Source organism: Heterobasidion irregulare (assembly GCF_000320585.1).
Source record: "Heterobasidion irregulare TC 32-1 unplaced genomic scaffold scaffold_13, whole genome shotgun sequence".
In the NCBI taxonomy this organism is placed as follows: Eukaryota; Fungi; Basidiomycota; class Agaricomycetes; order Russulales; family Bondarzewiaceae; genus Heterobasidion; species Heterobasidion irregulare.
In genome coordinates this window covers 624,178-647,921 of record NW_009258209.1, presented here as the reverse complement: position 1 = coordinate 647,921, position 23,744 = coordinate 624,178, and the positions used below count along the sequence as shown (strand labels likewise).

The window sequence follows — 23,744 nt, the reverse complement described above, 5'->3', positions numbered from 1 at the left end:
GCCAAGAGGGATTGACTACGGTACGTTATGGACATAGAATTCACCTCTCCACAGCATCTAACGCCGATATGGATATTTCTTGAGGTCCCCCCACGCCCTGTCAGTACATCAACAGAATACCCTCTTATAGATTATATCACCATTCAGGCCTGGCCTATCGTTATGATCATCTCGTTGTCGATGCATCGGCTTCGCGAGAAGCCAAGAAGCACAGCGAACCCAGAAGCGCATGACACGAATGGTGCTCCGAGAACCTAGCTGTGAGCTGGTATGCTTTCTAATACTGTCATGAGCAATTGTCATACCGGAGATGTAGGGATGGGCCATTTAGCATATATAACAAGGATCGTATCTGATCGTTTGACCCAGCAGGCTCCCAGATACTTTAAAATGCCCTCCACACTCAAACTCTTGTCCAATCTCATCGCAGCCTCCGTTGGTGATATTCAGGCTGCTTGCGATGCTCGTGGTGTTCCCTTCCCATCGCTTGACGAGGTCTTCTCTCAGGAGACGGAGGAGATCCGCAATCAGCCCGAAGTTCTCAAGGCTATAGGCATCTTAGTCGCTGCAGCCACGCAACTTATTGCTACCGCTAGGGCCACTCCTACCTTCATCGCATCTGCGAGCATGCAGGTAAGTGCGATGATTCTTTCGAAGGCGTCTGTCCATCTGAGCCACGATTTGAGTACATGGTTACGGCTTGTCTTGGAGTAGTGAATGATGGTCATGTTGCTGAAATTCTCAGGGAAGCTGGCCCTCAAGTATGTGCAACTGTCACCTTTTCATTTGTCTCTGTCTCAATGCCAGTGAATTGCAGGGACTGCACGCGTCTGATATCGCCAAAAGGAGTGGAATGAACGCCAGTCGAATCAGCAAGTTCTTCTCACCCTATGTTTAAGTGATTAACGATAACTCCCGCCGTATCTTTTTCAGGCAGAGTCCTCAGGTTGCTTGCTACTAACCATATTTTCAGAGAGATCACTCCTGATGTGTTCACCAATAACCGCACATCTTCGTTGCTTGACACCAATAAAGCAGTTGATGAGTTGCTCGAAAAGTAGGCTCGCCTTCATTGCTTCTTGAATGTGGTTATACATCAATCTTCACACTTAGCTCACTCGGAAAACACGATGGCACTCCTGGATATGCTGCGTTCGTTGGCCATCAGTTGGTATCTGTAATCTATCGGCTCTGATTTTATCTCACGACGACTCTTCCAGGACTGACGAATGTTTCAAGATAGCTTCAGCTTTGTCAGAAACTTTGCGAGACCCTGTGTTTGGTCACTCAGACGAGCCCACACAATGCGCTCTCACCAAAGCCATGCATAACAATCTTCCAGCCTTTGAGTTTTTGGAGCTTCCTGAAAATGCCCATCGATTGAGGCGGTTTGGTGTCGTCATGGATGCATCAACCAAGTTGCAACCTGCCAATGCTATCCTGAACGGTAAGCAAAGCCTTCTGAGGAATCCTTGGCTTACGAACCTACGCTGACAATCTCCGGCCAGGTTTCAATTTTACTTCTCTCCCTGACAACTCTCTTGTCATTGATGTTGCTGGAGGAATCGGATCTGTGTCTCTGGTGCTTGCAAAAGCGTATCCCAGACTGAACTTCTTGGTCGAGGATAGGCCCAAAACGGTGGTAGAAGGAGAGAAGGCAAGTATATCGAATGCATGCTTGTGCTGTTGAAATTGACGTATCGAATCTACAGTTTTGGAAAGCGAATTTTCCAGAAGCACTGACTACGGGTCGTGTGAAATTTGTTGGTGAGCATCACTATTCTTTGTAACCCATGCTTTCCGCCCAATCTCAAGCTGTGACAGCGCACGACATATTCTCCCCTCAGCCTGACGCCTACAAGAATCCTGCTGTATTCATTTTGCGCAGCATCCTGCATGACTGGTCCGATGCCTATGCTACTAGGATCCTAAAGCACTTGAGAAGCGCTGCAGGCCCAGAAACCAAACTTGTCGTTATCGATCACGTTCTCCCGTACTCTTGTCCATCGGATCTTGGTACAGAAGAATCGGTCAAGGGTCTCAATACTCCCTTGCCACCGGCGCCGTTGTTAGCTAATATGGGAGGTGCTGGTTCCTTGCAGTACAGCCTTGACATCCTGGTAGGTGCTGCCGCCGCCACCTTAATCCTGACTCGACTTATTTTTGAATGTAGATGTTGAGCATACAGAATGGGCAAGAGCGCACTAGTTCCCATTTCGTCACACTGCTAAAGAACACTGGATGGGAGCTGAAGGAGATCAAGCGAACAGATGCCATAGGATCGTGGTACCCACACTTGATTTCTACACCTATCTGACGCTTGAGGGGTTTCATCTCTCTCGTAGAGCGTGTAGACTGAAGCTGGTAGTACATTTAACTTTTGATCACCTAGCTCGCTGGATTCAACTCCCGCATGATCTATTCTAGGCATTCCTTTTTTCATGAATGTTTTGGTTAGATGGCTCTCATAAATCTCGAAGGCACACAACACGAAATAGCATCTGTCGTAGAATTGCTCTTTACTGTCAGTGATAAATAAACTCCAACCACCTCCACGGTGATCGGTGCGTATTAGGTTGTAGGTAATAAGTACCTCTTTTGCTGGTCTCGCAGCTAGCTGTAAGGCCGCCATTTAGAGTGATTTTCGATCAATGAAGCCTCGCTCTCACTGGTATAATTATAGGCTGTGCCGAGTGGCCGGTCGCCGCCAGTCGAGCTCTATGACGCCAGATTGGGACTGAGTCTTTGACTTTCCTGGCCACGACTTAGCGTTGCAAACTCTATTGTTTCTAGTAGAGTCGACCGGCCATCAATCATCTCCGGCCATGCCGAAGGTCAGTGTATATTGAATTCGTACGCCATTGATTATCACGCGGCGCTGATGCTGTTTGCCGCCTCAGACACCAGACTCTGCCTGTCAAATAGAAGGTCTGTCCTCTAACGCCATGGTCACAATTGCAATCACCAATGGCCATTTGCACTAGCATGTTCTCTGCAGGGTTGCATCTCCAAACATACATATGCGCCGAACAAGTGCGAAGACCATATACGCAAACTCTACCTTTGTTGCCAGTCCATGTACGAAGCCACCGAAGAGAAGGGGAGATCGACAGCGTGTCCAATGCCTAGTGCCGTGCGCCGCTGGCTGAAAGCGCACCCAGAAGAATGATAACTGTTTTGTAGTGTTCAGGGTACCGCAATCAAAACTGCCTTCCATGCTCGTTCTGGGCTTTACAACCTCGCGCTCACATCACCTTTTTATGCTCGAAAACTGCAGCATCGTCATTCGAGACAATGGTCAGCGAACGTTGTGAATGGCTCCGATAATACAACCATAAGGTTTGGCCAGTAATTATGATAAAATCAAGAGATTGAATAGCCAGCCCATCGAAGTAGGTCCGACAAAGAGACTATCACGTTCCTACTCTTTCCCTTAGATGAAATTCCAAGAAATATCGATTCTTCCGAGGCTAGGATCAGCGAGCGCATCGAACGCTGCAGGAGAAAAATCGAGGTCGTTTACGGCACATCCCGGGCAGCGGTCAACGACGGTGGCCGTCACCGATTTTCCTTGGACTATTGAGGAAGTCCATGTCAAAAAATTGCTCGACCAGTGGAAGTTGGAAAAATACATACAGTTTGCGGTGATGCGCTTTCCACAGAGAGGATTGCTGAGAAAGATGATAAATGAGTGAGCTTTGATCAACCAGTGATCATTCAATGACATGCACGCACAGATTGGGATTGGCAGTGCTGCAAGAGCAATTCGGTGTCAATCACAACACATTTCAAGTAGTTTCCATATGCTACTTACCCAGTGGAGTCAAACCTCGCAGCCGATATCGCAACTATCAAGTCAGAGCCGGTGTTCGTGACACCGCAAGCACCAAGGCCAGGCACATAAAATGTTCCTGGTTTAAAGTTAGCCTTCGCTGGTATGGTCAAGAAAACGTTGGACAATACCTTGACCGCTGAAGTCCCTGCGAGAAAGCTGAGCGGGGGCGGCACTCACGGAGACTGCCATCAAGACAGCAGCAAAAGTAAAAAGGTGCGTCAACGCGACCATGGTGATATGAAGAAAGAAAGAAAGGGTGAGATTATCAATGAACTCGGTGAGGAATTATTGTCCCCACCAAGGCTGCATCAAGACGCATTTATATGTAGTCCGGTGAATAGTCAAAGACCTCTCGAAAGCGCCGTAGTAGTCAGAACCTGATATACTCCTTGATCGTTGTTGGAAACTGATGATGGACTTTTGCAACCCTCGATGACGCGCTTAGCGCACACGCAGTGAGCTGCTGCGTAGCGAGGTTGATGTAAAAACTCTGATAGCGTCTCATGCGGATGTCTGTAGAAGTGAAGCTATGGAAGACCTTTTAGATTCAAGCTATGTGGTCAATGGAGGCCGAAGCATGATTTTCATACAAGGACCAGCAAACTGTGCGCCTCTCGTTACGGCGGTTTCGCCGAATCGGTACCTGCATGTGGTTCGAAGATGCCTAGATCCGCTCGGCAGTCCTAGTCAGGACTTAGTAACGTAGGAACAAAGTAAAGTGGTCCTCATCACGAATGTGTAGAGGCTGGAGACTGAGCCGCGGCCCACCTCCATGTATTTTGACTCAAACATGATGCAGGGCGCTGAGGGTAATCCTGGGAAACTCGCTCTTTTGCTTCGTGATGCTCCGGAGTCGTCAAAGCAGTTGTTATGCGAAAAACAGTTTTTGAGTGGAAGATGCATATTTGAATGACTAATGCTAGTTGAGAGAGTCGAGGAAGCACTTAGCAGAAATCACGGAGTTTATCAACCAATTAGGGTTAGGGTGCCAGTACAGGTGGCCGCGGTCGGCCGCTACGGCATCTTCCCCGTTATTCTGGTCCCAAAGTCTATGTTATCTATCCTGGTGTTTCCGTTTCATGTCGTGGCAAGCATCATTCGATTTGTATTCGGGACCCTCAGAATTCCTCTTCCCCAATGGCGGTTCTCCTCACTCAATTTCTACCGCCCGCTTGGAGGAAGAGGCGCGCCGCCGTCGTATGACCCTTACAGCGTTGCTGACCGCTGGGTTCGCTCACTCGAAGACGAGACCGGCGCACTCTGTATGAGCCGTGCGCGAGTCGGGTCTACCGCCACGTTCTCTGGCTCGCATAGCGCGGGTTCGTCGAACACCTCAGCTCTCCCTTCAAGTGCCAACATTCGCGGGCGGTATGGTTCCACGAGCCGCAAGATTCTCCCTGACTTCTTCCTGGGAAGTTATGAAGAGACTCTTCAGACTTGTCAGAGAGAGGCTAAGATTGGCTGTATCGTACTTGTTAGTAACGAACACGATGATGTCGCAGAATTCAAACGGTACGCCCGAAGGCGCTCTTCCTACTAATGAATACATCTGATTCCACCTTTTCCTCGCAGTAATACTTTGACCGACCCAATACTGGTGGATCTTATGCATACAAATGACTTTCTTGTATGGGGAGGCGATGTTCGTGACCGAGAGGGATGGAGCGGTACATTCTCCTCCACGGTTGTATTTTATATATTTTTGACATGATCTGTTGTAGCCGCGCAAAAATTGCAGGTCACTACCTACCCTTTCGTCGCTTTCCTAGCTCTCCAGCCTTCGCGAGGCTCTTCCTCCTTCAACAGCAGCTCGAACACCCGCGCTTCGGCTTCCCCTTCTCTGACTGTTCTCTCTCGACACCAAGGCCGCTCCTCTTCCTCCGGTCCTACTTCTCCCACTACTCTCGTCGACCATATTACTCACCAACTCCTTCCCCGCGTTAGCCCCTTCCTCGAGCGCATCAAGCACTCCATACGCGAGCGCGAGCTCGAAAGGCGCTTACGCGAAGAACAGGATCGCGCATTCGCGGAATCGGCGAGGCGGGACAGGGAGAAGATTGACGCACTTGTGCTTTCTGAGAAGCTGGCTGAGGAAGCGAGGAGAGCTGAGGAAGACAGGATAGCCCGCGAAAAGGCAGAGAGCGCGCGAAGGGAAAATATTAAAGCCGTATGGAGACATCAAGCAAGAGAGGCGCTCATACCGCCAGAGCCCGTCGACGGCCCCGATTTGATTCGTGTCAGTTTCAGGCTGCCTGACGGCCGCCGACTCGTTCGCATATTGCGCCCCACGGACACTGTTACGGCGCTCTACTGCTTTGTCGATACCCACGTGGTTCCTCCGAGTTCAACAGGGATCTCTACAGACGCCGACAACGAGAAACTACCAACGCCGACGTCGGGAGAATTGGGACTCGAGGGTTTGATTGAGCTCTCGAATATGGATGCGGATGACTGGTGGGGCTTCAAGCTGTTCCTTGCATATCCGCGTCGAGACATCAGCTGGAGCCCAGATGTGCGATTGGGTGGCATCGAGGGACTGGACCGCGGAGGTCAAATTGTCGTCGAGTTTGTTGACAAGGTCCGCGGCGATATCGGTAGACAGGACGAGGGTGGAGATGAGGATGGTTATGATACCGAGGAGAGTACATAAGTCGTCTTGTAGACTTGTGTCTTTTCAGTTGAGTTGAGAACGTATTTGGTGCGCCGAAACCGTCTGTGGTATTCGTGGATCCCGAACAAAATAGCCTATAAACAAGGTTAGATTCCTGCGAAGACTCAGTACTCAGGCCCAAGGATGGAGTTGAAGTTTAAATTGTTCTGTTTCTTCGCTGACATGCTAACTATCGTCATCGTCATTGCTTCACTGGTAACATTTGATCTCTCGTCTCCAACGAGATGATAAAAATACAGGCAGTTTGGAAAATACTAGGGGCACGGAAGTTGGGAGTTGAACACTGACTCGTAATGACTTGAGATAAGATATTTATCAAGCTGCAGCAGAATGTGCCGATACTCAAAGCTTCGCTCTCTCAACACGTTTTGGCAACATATCTTGAAGAAGGTCAACGACCGCATTAGCCGAGCCCCAAGATGCTTGGTATCCAAATCCAGCATGCCTGAAACTATGTTTTGGTGATTCAATGCGATGCCATAGCTCACATCACGTACCCATAATTGTATATCAGCGGAATCTTTGCAGGTAGGTCCTTGATATCCAAAAATGAACCTTCAAGTCTGACACCGCCTTGTCGACCAGGTCGCATGCCACAACCCATGTCGACTATTAACGGATATAAATCATCAGCAGAAGGTGCTCTTGAAGTCCCCCTTAACAACGGTGTAGCAAGTTCTGGGCAAAGGGAATTGGCCCGCTCCAGTATATCTCTAGTCACCTCTGGACGGCAATGAGGGTACCTATACGAGCGAGTCACGTCAGACAGGAGGAGGCGTTGATAGGTAGGAAAGCGATACCAATCATGCGGTTGGGCAGAGCCTCCGACCACAACCTGCGTGAGATTTTTTTTTAGACACTGGAAGGGTCATATCACCTAACTACTCACATTCCCGTTGCGATGTGGCATAATGTAGGTCCACTTTCCGCCAGGTTCATTTTTTGAGAGGCCTACATCGACCCAAGGTGCTTTGAGCAGGACTGTCTGCCCTCTGATGGCGAACACATTCTGGTCCTCAACGCCGCCTAAGGATCGTGCACCGAGACCGGTGCACACGATCAATGCATCAGGGCAAACCCCATCTGTAAAAGCGCCCTCTGACACTTGGTTGATATGCTGGATTATACACCGGTGGACCTTTCCACCAATACGCTGTAGCCGGGACAAGAGGTACGGGAGGTATAGAGAGGTATTGATCGTCAGCGTAGAAAATGTGATACCCGAAGTACAGCCAGGTCTAAGCTCGGTGGGCCCTAGGCGACGAAACTAAAGTATAGAAAGATTGAGTTATTTATCAAAGTGAAACGAGAGACCGAAGCGCCCTGGACTCACATTTGGCATGTGTGCGAGTGCCTCGTATCCAGATTCATCAAGATAGTACTCGTACTGCCGAACTCTGTGAAAACAGTGCTGGGCATCGCCACCTCCAGACAGTTTCCACATCACATCAAATGTCTCCCTGTCCAGCTCTGGAGGCGAACATATCAGTCAACTAGGGGAGTCCGTGCGGTACATGTGGCGTACTTCGTTGTGTCTCGTTATTTCCTGCTGAGGAAACGTGGTGAGCACCCTGCAGATCACTCATTAGATGTTTTGACTGGAAATTTATGGACGTCGCAATCCCTTACCGCCCACGGACTTGTATAACCGATGTTCTTGGGATCGCCAGGAAGATATTGTGCAAGAAGTGTCACGTGATAACCTTTCTCTCGAATAGAAATCGCAGTGGAAAGTCCGATGACGCCTACACTAGTGATCAGGACGTGCACGGAATGCAGATGTCGAGTATCATACCTGCACCAAGTACGACAACATGAACCATGATGCAAGAATCAAATAGGGAATGAATTCGCGATCGCGACAAGGGGTGGACGTGGAAGGCAATGATCCTAACGATAGACCGTGCGTGAAGTCACCAGTGAGTTACGCGTCCACTAGTATATACGCAAGGACCTTCATCCATCATGATAACAAGGCCTCTGGGCCCTTTGATAATCGCATCAATGTCAATCAGAATGTCACCGCTTGCCGGTAGGATAGTCTTTTCGGGACATTATGATAAAGTTTGGTAATATTGATGTCCGCATCGTTGCTGTAATGCAGGGTCGTTGTGTGAGGCGACATCTGGGCTCTGCTGAAGCGTGAGAGAGCTCCTGACCAAACAAAATGGAAGAGAAGAGAATTTTGACACACCGCTTCAGGCGCTATCATGCCTTTACGGAGAAATCTTGAGGAGATAAAGTTTGCCAGGTCCGTGGAAGAAGTGCCAAAGCATAGTGAACCTGGAGGGCGACGAGTGCCGACACTTTCGCACCGCATTTCATATTTAGGCCCAAGGCCGCCTAATTGCCATGATCTCATATTCAATTGCATAAGGGCGTAAATTAGCACCATGAGTTATCGAATGAAGCTGGGAAATGTTTATTGGTCTCTAAGCGCATCTCGCATGCATGGCACCACGGCATCTGTGCTTGATTTCCAGTGGTCAATTCTTTAAAAACCTCAACAATGCCTCGCGAACTTCCTCAGCCCGGAAGACGATGACGTCGTGCTTGGCACCTATGTGTATGTACTCTGTAAGGCGAACTAGATTTCGATTTTTTGCGCGACAAACCTTGGAAGGAGACAAATTGTGCACTCGGAATAGCCTGCCTCATCTTCAGAGCATAATTGTAATCGACAATTTCGTCTTCTGTGCCCTAAATTTGATGACAAACAGCATCAGTAAGTCATGACCACTTTTTTAAATCCACTTGCCCAGATCAGAATAACATCCACTCGCTTCTCGGCAGCCGCTAGAGCTAATACTGCATACTCGGTCTCCAAGTTGCGAATGGGCCCATGAACAAGCGTCGATGCAATGGCCTGTGTGTAACCGGGAAGGAGATAATGTTGAATCTGGACGAGCTAGGGGATGGATGTTAGTATGTAGTAATATCACCCGTCGCCGGGAACTTGCCTCTTCAAGGTCTTGCATAAGAGCATGACCCTTGTCTACGAGCTGCGTAACAGGCGTTGGAAGTTGCGGCGGAATCTTTTTTCGTGTCAAGAGCTGTGTTGAATATTTCTACACGTCAACTTCAAACCATGATTGAGTTCTGTCACATGGAGCGTACTTTACCAAGGTAAGACGATCTCAGGTATTGCAGAGCAGGGGAGACGGCGCGTCTGACACTACGTGGTGGTTCCCATTGCTTCTCAGAGACGTCAGATAGGAATAACGGAAATAGATGCACAACTCACCGGCATGACACCACAAGATCCAATTAGGCCGACTTTACCGTCTACCATCTGAGGGAAGTGAGCAGAAAAGGCAATCGCAATACCTCCACCCTACCGTAATTTGTGCATTAGAATAAGATCGAAGTTGTGAGAGCAGACCCTTACCACAGATGATCCCACAATGGCGGCCTTGTCCCAGCCAACATGACCTAAGAGCAGGGCGAGCTGGGTCACATACATCTCCGTATCGTATTTCACCTCTGACGCGCATGGAGCCTCTGTGTATCCGCGGCCATAGAGATCATACAGCAGGACGCGAAACCCGTTGGACGTAAGATGCGGAACGAGTAACGATTTGATGAGAGATGGCATGGAAAGACCTGCTATCAAAACAACCTGTGTGATGCTCAATCCGTGATATGCATGCTGTGATCTAGAGATGAACATGCCTTCTTGCCGCTTTCAGGACCAATTAGCCAATATCTAGTTTTGCCTAAAGGCAGATCCACGTATTTTCCAGTATTGATTCCATGTATATCGGGTGGATATAGATCCATAGCCCTCTTGAGCAACCTTCGCGAGAGATTGTCGTGTACCTCGACTGTTCCAAGCGATGGATGCCGCCGTGTTCTATGCGGTAGGTTGTATGGGCCGAGGCAAAGTGCATTGTACACGATAGGGGCAGTGGCGAGTGAAACAAGCAACAGAAGGCCATGAAAAGACATCACTTTGCCGAGAATGTTCTGCTGTGACTGCCTCGACGGAAGTACCTCAAGCAACCGGTTGAACGAAGGGGCGGAAAACATTGTGTGATCCAAAGCAGTAATGGCGACGTGAATCGTTGAAGCAAGCTTTGGAATTCATGAACAGTTTTTGTACGGTGAGGAACTTGTTGTATCGGGGAAAGGTATTTGTTGTATCGAAGCTTCTGTTCGAACAAAAGGGTCGACCATTTGACCACGTACGCGATTACCAGGTGAGTACATAACCTGCGTTTCAATAAGGAGATCGTTACGGTATTGATGCACGCACCACATGAATCATAAGGCACTCTACCTCAGGAGTCAGTCACGACAGACACGAGTTCAGAGTCCAGAAGACTGTGTTGATATTATGATCTCGGCCATGCGGACCATGTTGAAGTAGCTCAGAGAGGCGCCAATCTTGGATATGGGCATGATGCTGGAGCGGTTGAGTGCAAAAGAAAGTCCTTCGCTGAAATTACCTAGGTCATATCATGTTGTACCTGTGACACTGTCAACCAAGTTATCAAAGGACCCCTGACAATTCAGCCAAATGTATGTTTGGCCAAAAGAGTCCGCTACCGGACAAATTTTTGGGCCCTCTTTGACTACTGGATCCTAAACAGACCTTCCGTACTGGTCCTCTCACTACCGGAAACATTATCAGACCTCTAAAAAATCGTAAAAAATCGTAAAAAAATCGCGCAGTAACCTGATACATGTCATGCATAAGTTCAGACTAGTGCTAAGCTAATCTCAGTATTAATTTTCACCCTTTCATTTCTCTGAGAGTGCTCTCGATGCTCACAGTCTTGGCTTCCAAAGCCTTGTAGTACATATAGTCTTGTCTCAAGATGGCGATGTTCTGGCCTAGCGGAGTAGGATTTTCCTCGAGAGCGACGATAGAAGCTGAGAAGCGAGTGAGGTCCTGTACTGGTGCGGTACGGCTATGTGAAATGAAGAGGGCACAGAAAATTGAAAGTCGGGCGAACAGATTCTTTTTCGTACGATTTGTTGCGAAAATATATTATCTGCATCGATCAAATCTTGACTACCGGACACATATTACACCTCTCCAAAACAGGGCTAAACTACTGGAAAACTTCACAGAGATACATTAGGCTACTTCCAAATCACACACCCTTGCAGGTAGTAGGCATTTCGGCCTGAATTTGATATCTTTTCAAACCCAGCTCACCCACGTGCAAAGCAGCGCACATGCAGGTTGAGAGAAAGTTCAAAATATTATTTACAGGCAGCCTTGATGCTCAGAAAGAGATTTAATTGACATAGAAAGGTAGAAAGAGCATAGAATAATAGTGATGAAAAAAAACTGAACACAATGGATGGTGTTTTGAGCAGGACTTGAACCAATGACCAAAGCAAAATATAATCTTTCATTCCAACTTGCCTATTGCATCAAATAAAATCTTACCTAGTAAGCACCATCTATCTAGCTGGTAAGCATTTTCCCCTTGTGTGTCAGGTTAGGTAACACATTTCTTGCAAGTCCATCATTTAAGAGCAGCAAATGCTGAAATCAGTACTACCTACAAGGCCCCAGCATTTGGAAGCAGACCTTAACACAGAACAACTGCAATTTTCTGTGTTGGTCAGCAATAGAGACTAGAGATACATCCAAAATCGGCCCTCAGACTACTGGAAAATTTCAGAGCTGCAGCGCTACACACCATCTTACTACCATGGGGGAAACATATATTTGGCTGAAATGTCAAGGGTCCTGTTATCAAGGGTTACAGCTAGATTCATAACAATAGGCCCAAGCTTTGGAAAAAAGGACCCAGTCAGAGCATCAAATTTAAGATCTAGACAGCGTACGACTGGGGAGAGGGATAAGGACAACAAGTGGAGAAATCAGTATCTATAGGACACAGCCAAAATATTTCAGTGCCAACACAATTTGCTAAGCATGTTCTCTTTTTGTCAAGGCCCATCGTTATGAATCTGGCTGTATCATATGACGGCCTGTTTGTATGATGGCCCAGTTTCACAAAAAATTAATTCACGCAAAACTTTATGTTAGAGCATGCAACATTATATTGGAATGCGCAACTTTGTCTTATGCGCACAACATTGGCTGGGTCAATTACATATTTAGAATTTTGGACCGGCTTGGGCCAAGGCTTTGGTTCAATCAGCTTCCATATCTGGTAAGTCTATGCTTATAAATATAACAGCCAAAAGAGAGAGTTATCGCTTGTACATGCTCCTACCCATCCAAAGATGAGAGGGAGTGGGTGACTATGAATGATACATGCTAAGTAGATTACAGTCACATGTAAAATATTTCCTATCAAGGAACTTTTAAACTTCAACCCACTAACCTCTCACTAATGGCTGGCATAAAACATTGGTAAACAAATACCACCTATGGTGCCAGCCACCCAAATTTATAGCCCAACACTATTTTATCAAAAATATATTTTATTCTTTTGTTTATCAAGAGCAAATAGAATATTGTGGTGTGGTATGTTGTGTCATATTGCAGTAGTCTTACCTTCTATCAAAATGGGTCTACATCCATATTTAGATGCTATTCTACAAACTCTTGAATCATATCAGTTCAATCTCTCAGAATTACTACTATCCCTTCTACAAAGCCTTCTCCATTCCAACTATCCTGCCCATCAGCATCTTAGCCAAGATATCAGCAAAATTCTTTCTAGCTTTTTCCTGCACCCTCACTATCATGAACAAATCAGGCTCTAGGTGTGTATAACTTTTGCTAAAGTCTATGCAAAGAAAATAGGAGAACTCTTGGCAAAAAGGAATAGATGGCACTAAAGTGCCATCTATGCATCACTTGCACAGATCCAAGAGTTCCATATTCATAACCTAGCAAAAGATATTTGTGCTCAGGCTCCGGAGATATGGGATCTTTGAGGTGCTATGCTCACTACTAATGCCACACAACACAGTGATTTAAAGTGCTCATCAGTGGGTGGTGACATTCCTCACAATAATGCCAAAGATGACAATATGATCTATTAGAATAAACTGTCAGACACAACATGACACACTATTTCATATTTCTTGTTGATAAACAAAAAAATAAAATGTATTGTTGTTGAACTAGTGTTGGGCTTCAAAAATCTATAGCTGGCACTATAAGTAGCATTTGTTTACCAATGTTTTATGTCAGCTATTGGTGAGGGATTAGCAGGTTGAAGTTTAAAAGTTCCTTATTAGGAAATATTTTATATGTGACTATAATCTACTTAGCATATGTTATTTATAGTCACCCACTCTCTCTTACCTTCAGATGGGTAGGAGCCTATCACTTGTACTATGTGGGCCAGCTATTGTTTATTATTACCAATGACAATGACAATGCCTGCCATTCTTGTCCCACACTATGACAGCCCTGCCCACTGGAAGACCTCTGGCATTTCTATTCCCTTGAGTGATATTATCCCTTCTCTAATCCCTCAAAATGGCCATGTTTAATTGTGAAGCAAGCCTGGGACCTCTACCTCTGCCTTGTCCACATTACCTGCCCTTTCTATGAGTCACATGCTGTGCCCAGCTACCAAGACCCCTAAAAATATATTGGAAGGAATCTGGTAAATTTTTGAGATTTTTGAGCCCTAGGCCTAATCTAGTCCAAGAGAAAGCCCTTTATAGTGCTGAGGTCTGACTTATATATCCTGCAAAAAGTCACATATGGAAACTGAGTTAGCATGGGCCCTTGGGTTTGAATCTTGTAGAGTATTTTTGTTAATCTAAATTCAACTTGTTCAAGCTATATGAGCTGCTAGCACAGACTAACAGTTTTTAAGTAATTGTCAGCAATCACAATGCCAAACATCCCTTCTAATTTATTCTCTTCTAATAAAATATACTATGGCCATTGTCATAGCTATAAAATGACTACAAGGGCTACATCAGCATAGCATGGGGGGCAAGAAGAGTAGTGGTGCACTGGTGGCACAGAAAAGGATGGCAATAGCTCTATGATTGTTTGGAGTCGGGTTTCTTATCTGTAGTGTTCTGTGTATTATATTGTGCTGTCTACTAGTGTCTAGTATACATTCTAACCATTGTAAGGCTCGAAAAAAGCCTAAACTTAGCAATCTAGCATTTTGGGGGCACCTGGAAGGCCTAATCTGGCAAGTCTGGAGATATTTTTGACTTTTTGAGGCCTAATCTAGTGATCTGAGCCATTTTTGCAAATTTTACATATGCCTAGACTTATCTAGCAAAATTTGACTGATTTTGGGGGTTTTGCATCTAAGCAATTTTGCCAACTTTTGACAAATTTCCACTTGGCCTCCCAATATATTTTTAGGGGTCCTGGTAGCTGGGCATAGCATGTGACTCATAGAAAGGGCAGGTAATATGGACAAGGCAGAGGTAGAGGTCCCAGGCTTGCTTCGCAATTAAACATGGCCATCTTAAGGGATTAGAAAAGTGGTGACATCACTAAAGGGAATAGAAATGCTAGAGGTCTTCCAGTGGGCAGGGCTGTCATAGTGTGGGACAGGAGTGGCAGGCATTATCATCATCATCAGTGACAATGGCTAGCCCATACAGTATGAGCAATGTACGCTACTTCCAAATTACACACCCTTGCAGGTAGTAGGCATTTCAGCCTGAATTTGATATCTTTTCAAACCCAGCTCACCCACATGCAAAGCAGTGCACATGCAGGTTGAGAGAAAGCTCAAAATATTATTTACAGGCAGCCTTGATGCTCAGAAAGAGATTTAAGTGATATAGAAAGGTAGAAAGAGCATAGAATAATAGTGATGAAAAAATTTGAACACAATAGATGGTGTTTTGAGCAGGACTCGAACCAATGACCAAAGCAGAATATAATCTTTCATCCCAATTTGCCTATTGCATCAAATAAAATCTTACCTACACCCCCAGGGCTTTGTAGGAAATGACAACCGATCTGTGATCCGAGCGTAGAAACCAGGTATGATATCAGAATTAAAACCGAGTGAACTCAGACTGAAGCTGACAAACTCCTGCTCAGCATTTAACCCGACTGAGTTCTGAGATTATGCTGAGGTGGCGGAATCTCAGACTAATCCTGAAAACCGATGCGAGAATTTTGCTGAGATGCACCTGGCCATGATATAATCTTGCTAAATCAGCATGTTCAGACTCCACGGTTTGTGCCTACAAGAACTATCACAACCTTCTGTGATGTAGCACCTGCCCGATAGGCTGCGATTGTCGCATGTCGAGGAGCATTCAAGAGGTGCCGCAGGACCTAGCCGCGGTGTCACGCCCCATGCCGTGGCTGCCTCTCCTGGTGCGGGACCTTCAAGTATATTAAATACAATCATATAGAATACCATTCCTATACACTTTCCTGCTGCAGTATTGTGAAGGAATGCTCTCAAGAATGCCAGTATTTCAGTGGTCCGTAAGGGGAGGGCGATGTGACGAGTGTGACAAAGGGTGACGGCGCCTCGCAGGCGCCGTCAGCACGTCAGCCCTTGTCTTTTTCCTCACGCATCTCCTGCCCTATGCGATTTGTCTGCATGTGTCTAGGCTCTGACACCCGATACCAATACCTCTGGACTGCCAATGTGGACTGGTACTTGGCTTGAGCTGAATCTTGGGGCTTGCTGCGGACACAATCTAGAAAATTCTCGGCTGCTGGGATCTGACTGATGGCTCTGGATTGCTATGCTCGCAGCTTGGTGACTTGGGGTGTTCTGTCTGCATGTCAACCTTGGGCTTTTGCAAGATCCACAGGGAGTGTGAAAGGCGGGCTGTACCATCTCACATTTTGTTTCACAGGTGTTGCCATGCATGGGATTGGGAGTGATTGTGACTCGGGAGGCGGACCAGGTTTTATAGCATGTCGGTGAGTGGTGTTTCTTATCCTTGTGCCCAGCAAAGTCTCTGGACTGATGAGCAGTCCACTAGTACTGTTATATAGGTATTACTGATAGGATCGTATGAGAACATCTATCGGCGCCGTCCTTGCGTGGTAAGTAAATTTTGCACGTGTAGTAATTGGTGGTGCAATGCTAATTGTGGAAGATTGGTGGAGACTATGAGTTCTAGGATTCTGTAAGTCAGAAAGGTTGGGGTGGTCGACGATGCCAGCAAGGAGGTCCTCATGTAGTATCACAACAATGTCTGTCGATAGAGAAATATAATTTTATAGGCAATTTTTATCACACAATTAAATTAAATGATATCAATAAGAGGATATAACCCGATTGGGATTTATCTATGACGAGAGCCTAGATGGGCTGGTTTGATTCTGAGATGGCGAAGCTGAAATGATGCTGATCAATCTCAGAATAATGCTGAGGTAGTGCGATATGGAATGATTTCAGAACCGATGGTTTGTTGTGGTGTCAGCATTTGCCGGGTATCTTGCTGTGGATCTCAAACTCAGCTTTTTCCTGAGTAATCCCCTGGGGGTGTAGTAAGCACCACCTATCTAGCTGGTAAGCATTTTCCCCTTGTGTGTCAGGTTAGGTGACACATTCCTCGCAAAGTCCATCATTTAAGAGCGGCAAATGCCGAAATCAGTACTACCTGCAAGGCCCCGGCATTTGGAAGCAGACCTTAACACAGAACGACTGCAATCTTCTGTGTTGGTCAGCAACGGAGACTACGAGCGATGACTCCCTCTTTCGGCTGTTATATTTGTAAGCATAGACTTACCAGATATGGAAACTGATTGAACCAAAGCCTCGGCCCAAGCCGGTCCGAAATTCTAAATATGTAATTGACCCAGCCAATGTTGCGCGCATAAGACAAAGTTGCGCACTCCGACCCAAAGTTGCGCGCTCTGACACAAAGTTGTGCACTCTAACCCAAAGTTGCGCGCTCGCAACACATTTGTGCGCGAATTGATTCTTTGTGCAAATGGGCCGTCAGTATCAGAACATCAGAATTTCAGCGCCTCAATTAAATTTCAGCGCCTGTTCTGTACACAATCAAGGCGCCGCCAACGCAACTGCTTCAGTCCTGCTGTCTTCTGGTAATAATAGACCTAGGTACACGTCGTTGCATATGTGTTCTCGTCGTTTCGATCTGTTTGGGAACATACTACCGTAATGATTTCCAATGCGGAATCTACACCTTCACGTATCCCGCATTCTGAGCGAGGTCCAAACATGCTTGTGTACCATCCACGCAGAAAAATGCCTCGACGCCCCGGTGCCGAAGCACGCTGGTCGCCACACGCGAGGTTGCGCCGCTATAGCACAGCGCAATGACGGTCGCCCCTTCGAGCACCTCGCCAAACTCAGGATCTTCGGAAGACAAACGTGTGTTCAGTGTCGTCCATTGTGTGACCATTGTGGATGCGTCGAGAAAGGGATTCGGGGCTCCCGCATTGCCGATATCGATGTTGAGGGCGCCAGTGATGTGAGCAGCCACGAAGTCAGCTGTGGATCGGATGTCGAGGACAATCACGTTCTTGGGCGTAATAATATCAGAACGGGCCGTGGACCCGGGTAATGTCGAAACGGATGTCGCATCAGGGAATATTCGTTGGAAAGCGTCCATCGCCGAGAGCTCCCACTCGAGCTGATACGGATAAGAGTCGACATTGAGTAATTCATGGTCATGAATGGGCAGGAAGTAGCTTTCTCCGAGAATTTTGTAGTATTCTTCGACATATTGATATGGGAGGTCACAGCATGTGAAGACACCTTTTAAATGACAGTTTAGCAAACATGGCCGGGATTGATTGAAGAAACCTACAGTAAACGAAGCCGTCCTCGGCTCTCAGAGCATCTAACCCTCCGTTCGTCTTGGCTCTTTCCAAATATTTGTAGAGACCCGTTTTTGACAGCCCTGAGCTAGGACCACAAAGAAGCCCCTGTCGGCACAAGTCCAAGCTTGCTTCAAACGACTCAAACGCGGATGCTTCTTCCAGCGCATCAATAGCATCTCGCCAAGGGAAATTGATACTTCCGACCAGGGAAAAATTTCGTGGCCCGTGGACCAGGTCACCCGGCGCAGTGCAGACACTAAGAATGTGAAATAGAATGGTCGCTTGTTAGCTTTGGTGGTTGAAGACCGCATAACATCCGCAGAACGCACCCAACGTTTACAACTTTCGGCTGCACACTCTTGAGGTACAGGCCAGTCCCTGTCATAGTTCCTGAAGACGATCTTTAGTGGCAAAGTTGTGATGCAAGTGAAATAATGAACCTGTTGTACCCATCCCACTTGCGAAGATTGAAATATTCGGAAGCTGGTCAATTATCTGCGGACCTGTCCATCGTTGGTGGGCAGAATAATTCTGACGAAGCAACTATGTGTCGAATTCGACGAGATAGACGCACAAGTAAACGTACATCGGGATTAAGATACTGGCTTGGATTGAAGTAATCATCAGCTTCACCGTCGACTGTTGCCCTATAGATACCTCCGTTTTTGTCTGTGGGACTCGGTTGGCCAGGTCCACCAAACAGTTTTCTAAATGAGAAGTTAGACCACGCATCAGTCAACGGACAGTATTACTGACGTTTCTAGACCCTGAAACCTTATCAATCAACTCCAAGCATCTACGCAAAATAGATAAATTGACATACAAAGAATCGAAGGAGGTCTAGTTTCGCCTGACTCGTCTTGTTCGAGACATATGCAATAGCACCCTTGAGACCCATGATACGGCCTAGAATCGCGAGGGAAGTGACTGTGCTCCCGGACGAATACTCTACGATCTTCGTGGCCAAGTTTATCTTCCCTTGCTCCTTCGCTCTACGCAGCATGTTCAGTGCTATATGACATCGAAAGTCAATAAATAAGACTAAAACACTTTATCAGTCACACTCACCAGGAAGAAGCTTCACGTTGGCCGCCGGAAGACATGTCAACATCTTCGCATAGATGCGAACATGGTCGCTTTCAAATGGGTGATTGGGGATTTCCACTAGCTGTAGGAGACACTGATTAGATCATTGAAGTGGCGAAATGCAGAAGAGATTTACTGGTAGCATCTAGGTAAACGCACGACGTATTAGCTGATATGATGCGGGATCATAAGAGAGGCATGAGCTGGACTTACTGGATTACAATCGGGATCGTAGTATTGCAAAAGCGAATCTTTTCCGGAGAATACGTTATTGACGTTGGGAGACATGTTCAGTCAAAACTTGGGTGGCAATGACGAAATGAGATGGAGTATTTATACCGCACGTTCGGTTACGGGAAGGTGTGGGTGACCTAGTTGACAATACAGCTTGATTTGCCAGGTCGAAAAGTATTTAGTGCTGGATGCACCAAACCTCACATGATCGTACAGTATGCATTGAGGACCTGCACCAGACTCAAGTCTTTGACTGATCAGAAAATAGATGCGAGTTTAATGAGTTTTTCGTTAATGGTACACACCTAGCATGATACTTGTGTCCGACAGTGACGGCCCTGACACGAGCGATGGGTCATACCCTCGTATTACGGTTCGCGAGACTTGTGTACTTCAGAGGCACTGATCTCGGCTGTGCTCCCTCGGTAGCCGTGGTCCGGATTTTTTGCCCACAGACATTTATTTCCGGATCACGGATTTTTTGGGCTGTTGTCGCGGAAAAGCTGATGCCGGGTCCGGATCTTTTGGCAGTAATATGGATGATGAGTCCGAACTTTTGTATCGGTCTTGTGGTGCAATGGAATGACCAGTTTGATTTGAACACAAGAGTATGCAAGATACGAGGTTCGAGCCACAAGCATTTTCGGGACTTCCTGGACCCGACTGGCCTTCTACTCCTTGAGCTAAAAACCGCCGTGCTTCGACTTTATTCGTTACGTAGAACAGGCGCTTCTCTCGCGCTCGTCTCTCTTCGTCTCTACTTCATCTTTCTTCGTGTTCAACCATCTTTCTAAAGCTGTTCACCCGAGATATCTTCCCTATTTTTGATTCACAATCTCATACTAGTCAGAGGCCACTATAGACTTATTTGTCAGCTCAGTGTTACTATGCCAATATTAGTATTATCTGGCACCGGTCTGGTATCATTTCATTTGCTCGACACAATGACCGAAATTATCCTCGACATATCCGACACTAGCTCTGACATGGCACTGGATCCTCAACTTGATATTCCTCCAGATCATACAAAAATTCTCCCTCATTGACAACTATCGATAACCGAGCTCACAGACACTCTCACATATACTCTCTTGTATATTATCAGTTCAAAAATGACATTCTAATGTAGATTCTAACAAAATTGTGTCTTTAAAGGCCTGGTCTATGTTGTCCAACGAAAAATTGGCTCTTTTGAGGCCTGATTCCAGCAATCCGAACATTTTGGACATCCTGATGCCTCCGTCCGGCAAAATTATGGATATTGGCCCAAAAACCAGAGGCGAATCCGAACATTTTGAGCAAAATTTGGCTCACTTGTCCGAACTTCTTTCAGGATTTACCAAAAATGTGACTCAGGCCTACCCCCCTATTTTCAGGGGTCCTATCTTACCGGGTTTTCGAGTGAGCAAACCTGAGCAGACACGCCAAAAAGGACACAGGCAACCATTCAAGGTTGTATGGACTGAGTTTGAATGCCTCAAGCCTCTTCAAGCGGCAAGCGCTGCGGGCTGGGACGCTGTTCGACGCGCCAGCGCCTGGGGCTGGTCGGTTGTGAACTTATGCCGGAACCCGCCGGAACCTGGTTACCTCCGCGCCGTGGAGGAGCGTGGAGGGTCTTTGGCAATCCTATATTAGACATCCTCCTAGAGCACGGTGCAGTGGGTAATCTTTTAGTTTGTCGAGTGCCGTCTTGGCAAGTCAAAGACTCGCACGCGCCACGACTACCCCACACTATTCGGATCTATTGAAGAAGTTAGCTCTGGATTCTTCCATTCCGACGTATAACCACACATAGGCGGGTCACTAACAAGGTTTGCCAACTGATCTGTATCATATGACATAAAATACCTGAAGTCTGATATGTTGTGTCTTGCCGCCTTGCGATTGCGCAAGGTGCTTAGGAACAGACAGCGCCAGCGCCACACTTGTAGCTCGGATTGCTTGTGGCAGACGAGGAAAGCCTTGCCTTGAGTAAGTACCGTGATTCGCCTTCGGTCAGAAGCCTTGCTCATCACCTACGTGCCGCCCATCTATGAGGAGTCTTCAAGAACCAGCGTCGGTTACATACACTGGCGCTCGTAATTCCATCATAGACATGAACGCAGTGGCTCCAGTACTCTCAAGCCCAGCCGTCTCAGAGAAGGCTCCCAGTTCCCAGGTGCATATATCGTTATCGTCACAGTCGCGGTCGTTGCTGAATAAGTCTGGATCTTCAAAGGTTGAGGAGCGTTCATCGACCTCGGAAAACACTTCATCCCCTCAACCTGTATCACTCGATGGCGGGCTGCGAGGGTGGTGCGCTGGTAACGTCATCTAAAGCCTTGAGAGTCAGTCGTCTGCTGATTTTTGCCTCATGCAGTTGCTGGTGCCTGGTTCATCCAGTTCTGCATGGTCGGCACAGTTACTTCATTTGGCGTCACACAAACATATTATGCGCAGCATTTCCTGACACGGTACACTCTGTCGGATCTCTCGTGGATTGGCACAGCACCACTGTTCCTTGAGTACTTCTTTGGGCTTTCGGTGGGACAACTGTGAGCATGACCCATGGACTCGAGCGCCCGCCCAGTTATTCCCGCCGTGACGCAAACTGGGGTTTTATTTAGGTTGGACGCAGGCCATTTCCATTGGACAGTGTTCGTGGGGACATTGGTTTTTCTATTCAGGTGGGCTACGTCAAGTAAATCAAAGTTCTCTCTGACCGTAGTATTTTAGCTTGTTTATGCTTTCCCTCGCGCGTGAAGGTCAATATTATCAGGTCTTCCTTGCGCAAGGCATCGGTATGGGTGCCGGTCTTGGAATATGCTTTCTTCCGACATCTGGGATAGTGCCTAACCATTTCACGCGACGACGAGCACTCGCCATGGTATTATCGTCTTATTTCTGTCCATAGTCAAAAGTATGTGCTGAACACTTCCAGGGTATCACAACGACAGGCACGTCAGTCGGCGGCTTTTTCTTTTCGGTACTCTTCAGCCATTTCTTGAATGGCTCGATTGGGTTCAAATGGGGCATCCGCATCTGCGCATTCATATGCCTTGGGTGCCTCATCGCTGCGAATCTACTCATGCGCACACACCCAGAGGGTTGGATTGCACCGGCGCAACAACCCTCGGAGTCGTCGTCACCGCGAAAAACGCCGCCCATACGCGCGCTCTTCAAAAATGTCTCCTACGTCTTGACGATCACCTATGGCTTTGTGGTCTGCCTTGGGCTCTGGTTCCCCAATTTCATGGTACAGCTCTTCGCGGAGTCGCATGGCATATCACCTGGACTTTCATCGTGGCTCCTGGCTATCATCAACATTAGCAGTATCTTTGGGCGGATACTACCGAATTGGCTTGCAGATCGATGGGGTGTCTTCGAGGTATACATGCCGTGTACGGCGCTCGCGGGTGTCCTTGCAATTTTGATGCTCGTCTGTACACACCCTGCATCGATCGTTGTCTTCTGCATTCTGTGCGTGCTTCCTTCTAACCTATTTTGCTGCAATTTGCTCACCGGTCTTCGCCAGTTATGGTTTCTTCTCAGGGTCAGGTAGGCATCGGTTCTCGCCCGGCTGAGGTCTCTCCATAACACACACTTACTTCCTTCACAGTCGTATCCCTCTATTTCCCTGCCGTGCTGTGCTTGGATCCGAATGTCGGAGAATCAGGGTGGGGCGTTGTCCCTGATTTTTCGGTGACCTAATTCTCAACCTCGCTTCCTCGTATTAGTGTAAGGCTCGGCCTTGCCTGCATGCCAGTCGGGCTAGCGCTGCTCATCGGCACGCCCATTGCTTCCACAATCGTCGGCACACACAATCGGTGGTGGGCAGGCTGCGTCTTCGCTGGGGTGCCTTGTCTCTTTATTTTCCACGGCATCAGACGAGCTCATCATACCGTCCTCTAGGTGACTGAGATTGGGTCGGCCGGCCTGCTCATCATCGCATACTTGAACAAGCGAAAATTGGATGCGAGAACAGTCGCGCTGAAACCCGATAGCGACTAGTTGGAAATGTTTGTTGGGTCGTGAAATATATTGCTCCATTGAACATTTGCATTTGAGATCTTTACTGACTCCACAAGTTTGGACCTAGTCGTCCAGTTGTCTCTTGGCAGGAAAAATTTCTGCAGCCATCCAGTGAAATCAGCGAGTGATGATATCATAAAACTTCAGATGTGCCTTCGGGTCTTATGTGTCCCTAATATGAAAGCAGAACCGCAATCGCTGATGTTGCGCAATAACTGCCT

At 47.2% G+C, this 23,744-nt stretch overlaps 10 protein-coding genes across 10 annotated transcripts; 6 read left to right on the top strand and 4 right to left on the bottom strand.

Annotated features, from left to right (window-relative positions):
• Positions 1–383: 383 nt before the first annotated feature.
• HETIRDRAFT_67739 (uncharacterized protein) lies at positions 384–2,317 on the top strand (the record flags this gene model as incomplete). The annotated part of the gene is made up of 10 exons (XM_009554230.1): positions 384–633; positions 687–761; positions 818–876; positions 938–1,057; positions 1,114–1,167; positions 1,221–1,447; positions 1,509–1,642; positions 1,713–1,767; positions 1,825–2,120; positions 2,174–2,317. Exons 1-10 carry the CDS (start codon positions 391–393, stop codon positions 2,315–2,317), a joined length of 1,407 nt encoding a protein of 468 aa, XP_009552525.1. The 5' UTR covers positions 384–390.
• A 666-nt stretch (positions 2,318–2,983) lies between these two features.
• Positions 2,984–3,169, top strand: HETIRDRAFT_330691 (uncharacterized protein; the record flags this gene model as incomplete). The annotated part of the gene is made up of 1 exon (XM_009554479.1): positions 2,984–3,169. A coding segment is annotated over one exon (186 nt), but the record flags the coding sequence as incomplete, so codon positions are not given.
• A 264-nt stretch (positions 3,170–3,433) lies between these two features.
• HETIRDRAFT_108072 (Non-catalytic module family EXPN protein) lies at positions 3,434–4,024 on the bottom strand (the record flags this gene model as incomplete). Its single annotated transcript, XM_009554478.1, has 5 exons — positions 3,434–3,576; positions 3,637–3,671; positions 3,736–3,753; positions 3,815–3,911; positions 3,964–4,024. 5 exons carry the CDS (start codon positions 4,022–4,024, stop codon positions 3,434–3,436), a joined length of 354 nt encoding a protein of 117 aa, XP_009552773.1.
• HETIRDRAFT_412515 (uncharacterized protein) lies at positions 3,645–4,750 on the top strand (the record flags this gene model as incomplete). Its single annotated transcript, XM_009554477.1, has 6 exons — positions 3,645–3,671; positions 3,736–3,753; positions 3,815–3,911; positions 3,964–4,017; positions 4,134–4,528; positions 4,604–4,750. Coding segments are annotated over exons 5-6 (305 nt in total), but the record flags the coding sequence as incomplete, so codon positions are not given.
• A 136-nt stretch (positions 4,751–4,886) lies between these two features.
• HETIRDRAFT_455980 (uncharacterized protein) lies at positions 4,887–6,485 on the top strand (the record flags this gene model as incomplete). The annotated part of the gene is made up of 3 exons (XM_009554476.1): positions 4,887–5,347; positions 5,408–5,502; positions 5,557–6,485. The coding sequence occupies 3 exons, from the start codon at positions 4,887–4,889 to the stop codon at positions 6,483–6,485; spliced, it is 1,485 nt and encodes a 494-aa protein (XP_009552771.1).
• A 207-nt stretch (positions 6,486–6,692) lies between these two features.
• On the bottom strand, positions 6,693–8,405 carry HETIRDRAFT_482075 (uncharacterized protein). Its single transcript, XM_009554475.1, has 8 exons — positions 8,302–8,405; positions 8,136–8,251; positions 8,032–8,077; positions 7,840–7,976; positions 7,396–7,773; positions 7,307–7,341; positions 7,004–7,249; positions 6,693–6,951 (listed from the first exon to the last, which is right to left on the bottom strand). Exons 1-8 carry the CDS (start codon positions 8,327–8,329, stop codon positions 6,849–6,851), a joined length of 1,089 nt encoding a protein of 362 aa, XP_009552770.1. The 5' UTR covers positions 8,330–8,405; the 3' UTR covers positions 6,693–6,848.
• An 845-nt stretch (positions 8,406–9,250) lies between these two features.
• Positions 9,251–10,176, bottom strand: HETIRDRAFT_164509 (Alpha/beta hydrolase; the record flags this gene model as incomplete). The annotated part of the gene is made up of 4 exons (XM_009554474.1): positions 9,251–9,574; positions 9,624–9,701; positions 9,751–9,840; positions 9,895–10,176. The coding sequence occupies 4 exons, from the start codon at positions 10,174–10,176 to the stop codon at positions 9,251–9,253; spliced, it is 774 nt and encodes a 257-aa protein (XP_009552769.1).
• A 5,944-nt stretch (positions 10,177–16,120) lies between these two features.
• On the top strand, positions 16,121–16,310 carry HETIRDRAFT_331072 (uncharacterized protein; the record flags this gene model as incomplete). The annotated part of the gene is made up of 2 exons (XM_009554473.1): positions 16,121–16,210; positions 16,251–16,310. The coding sequence occupies 2 exons, from the start codon at positions 16,121–16,123 to the stop codon at positions 16,308–16,310; spliced, it is 150 nt and encodes a 49-aa protein (XP_009552768.1).
• A 1,236-nt stretch (positions 16,311–17,546) lies between these two features.
• HETIRDRAFT_108075 (uncharacterized protein) lies at positions 17,547–19,566 on the bottom strand (the record flags this gene model as incomplete). The annotated part of the gene is made up of 10 exons (XM_009554472.1): positions 17,547–18,127; positions 18,180–18,448; positions 18,522–18,582; positions 18,633–18,723; positions 18,779–18,899; positions 18,949–18,959; positions 19,016–19,203; positions 19,261–19,360; positions 19,415–19,423; positions 19,492–19,566. The coding sequence occupies 10 exons, from the start codon at positions 19,564–19,566 to the stop codon at positions 17,547–17,549; spliced, it is 1,506 nt and encodes a 501-aa protein (XP_009552767.1).
• A 1,547-nt stretch (positions 19,567–21,113) lies between these two features.
• HETIRDRAFT_67748 (MFS monocarboxylate transporter) lies at positions 21,114–23,555 on the top strand. Its single transcript, XM_009554231.1, has 12 exons — positions 21,114–21,323; positions 21,414–21,483; positions 21,550–21,670; positions 21,731–21,815; positions 21,872–22,046; positions 22,119–22,178; positions 22,228–22,378; positions 22,433–22,971; positions 23,027–23,049; positions 23,111–23,168; positions 23,229–23,346; positions 23,404–23,555. The coding sequence occupies exons 3-12, from the start codon at positions 21,608–21,610 to the stop codon at positions 23,500–23,502; spliced, it is 1,371 nt and encodes a 456-aa protein (XP_009552526.1). The 5' UTR covers positions 21,114–21,323; positions 21,414–21,483; positions 21,550–21,607; the 3' UTR covers positions 23,503–23,555.
• Positions 23,556–23,744: the final 189 nt, after the last annotated feature.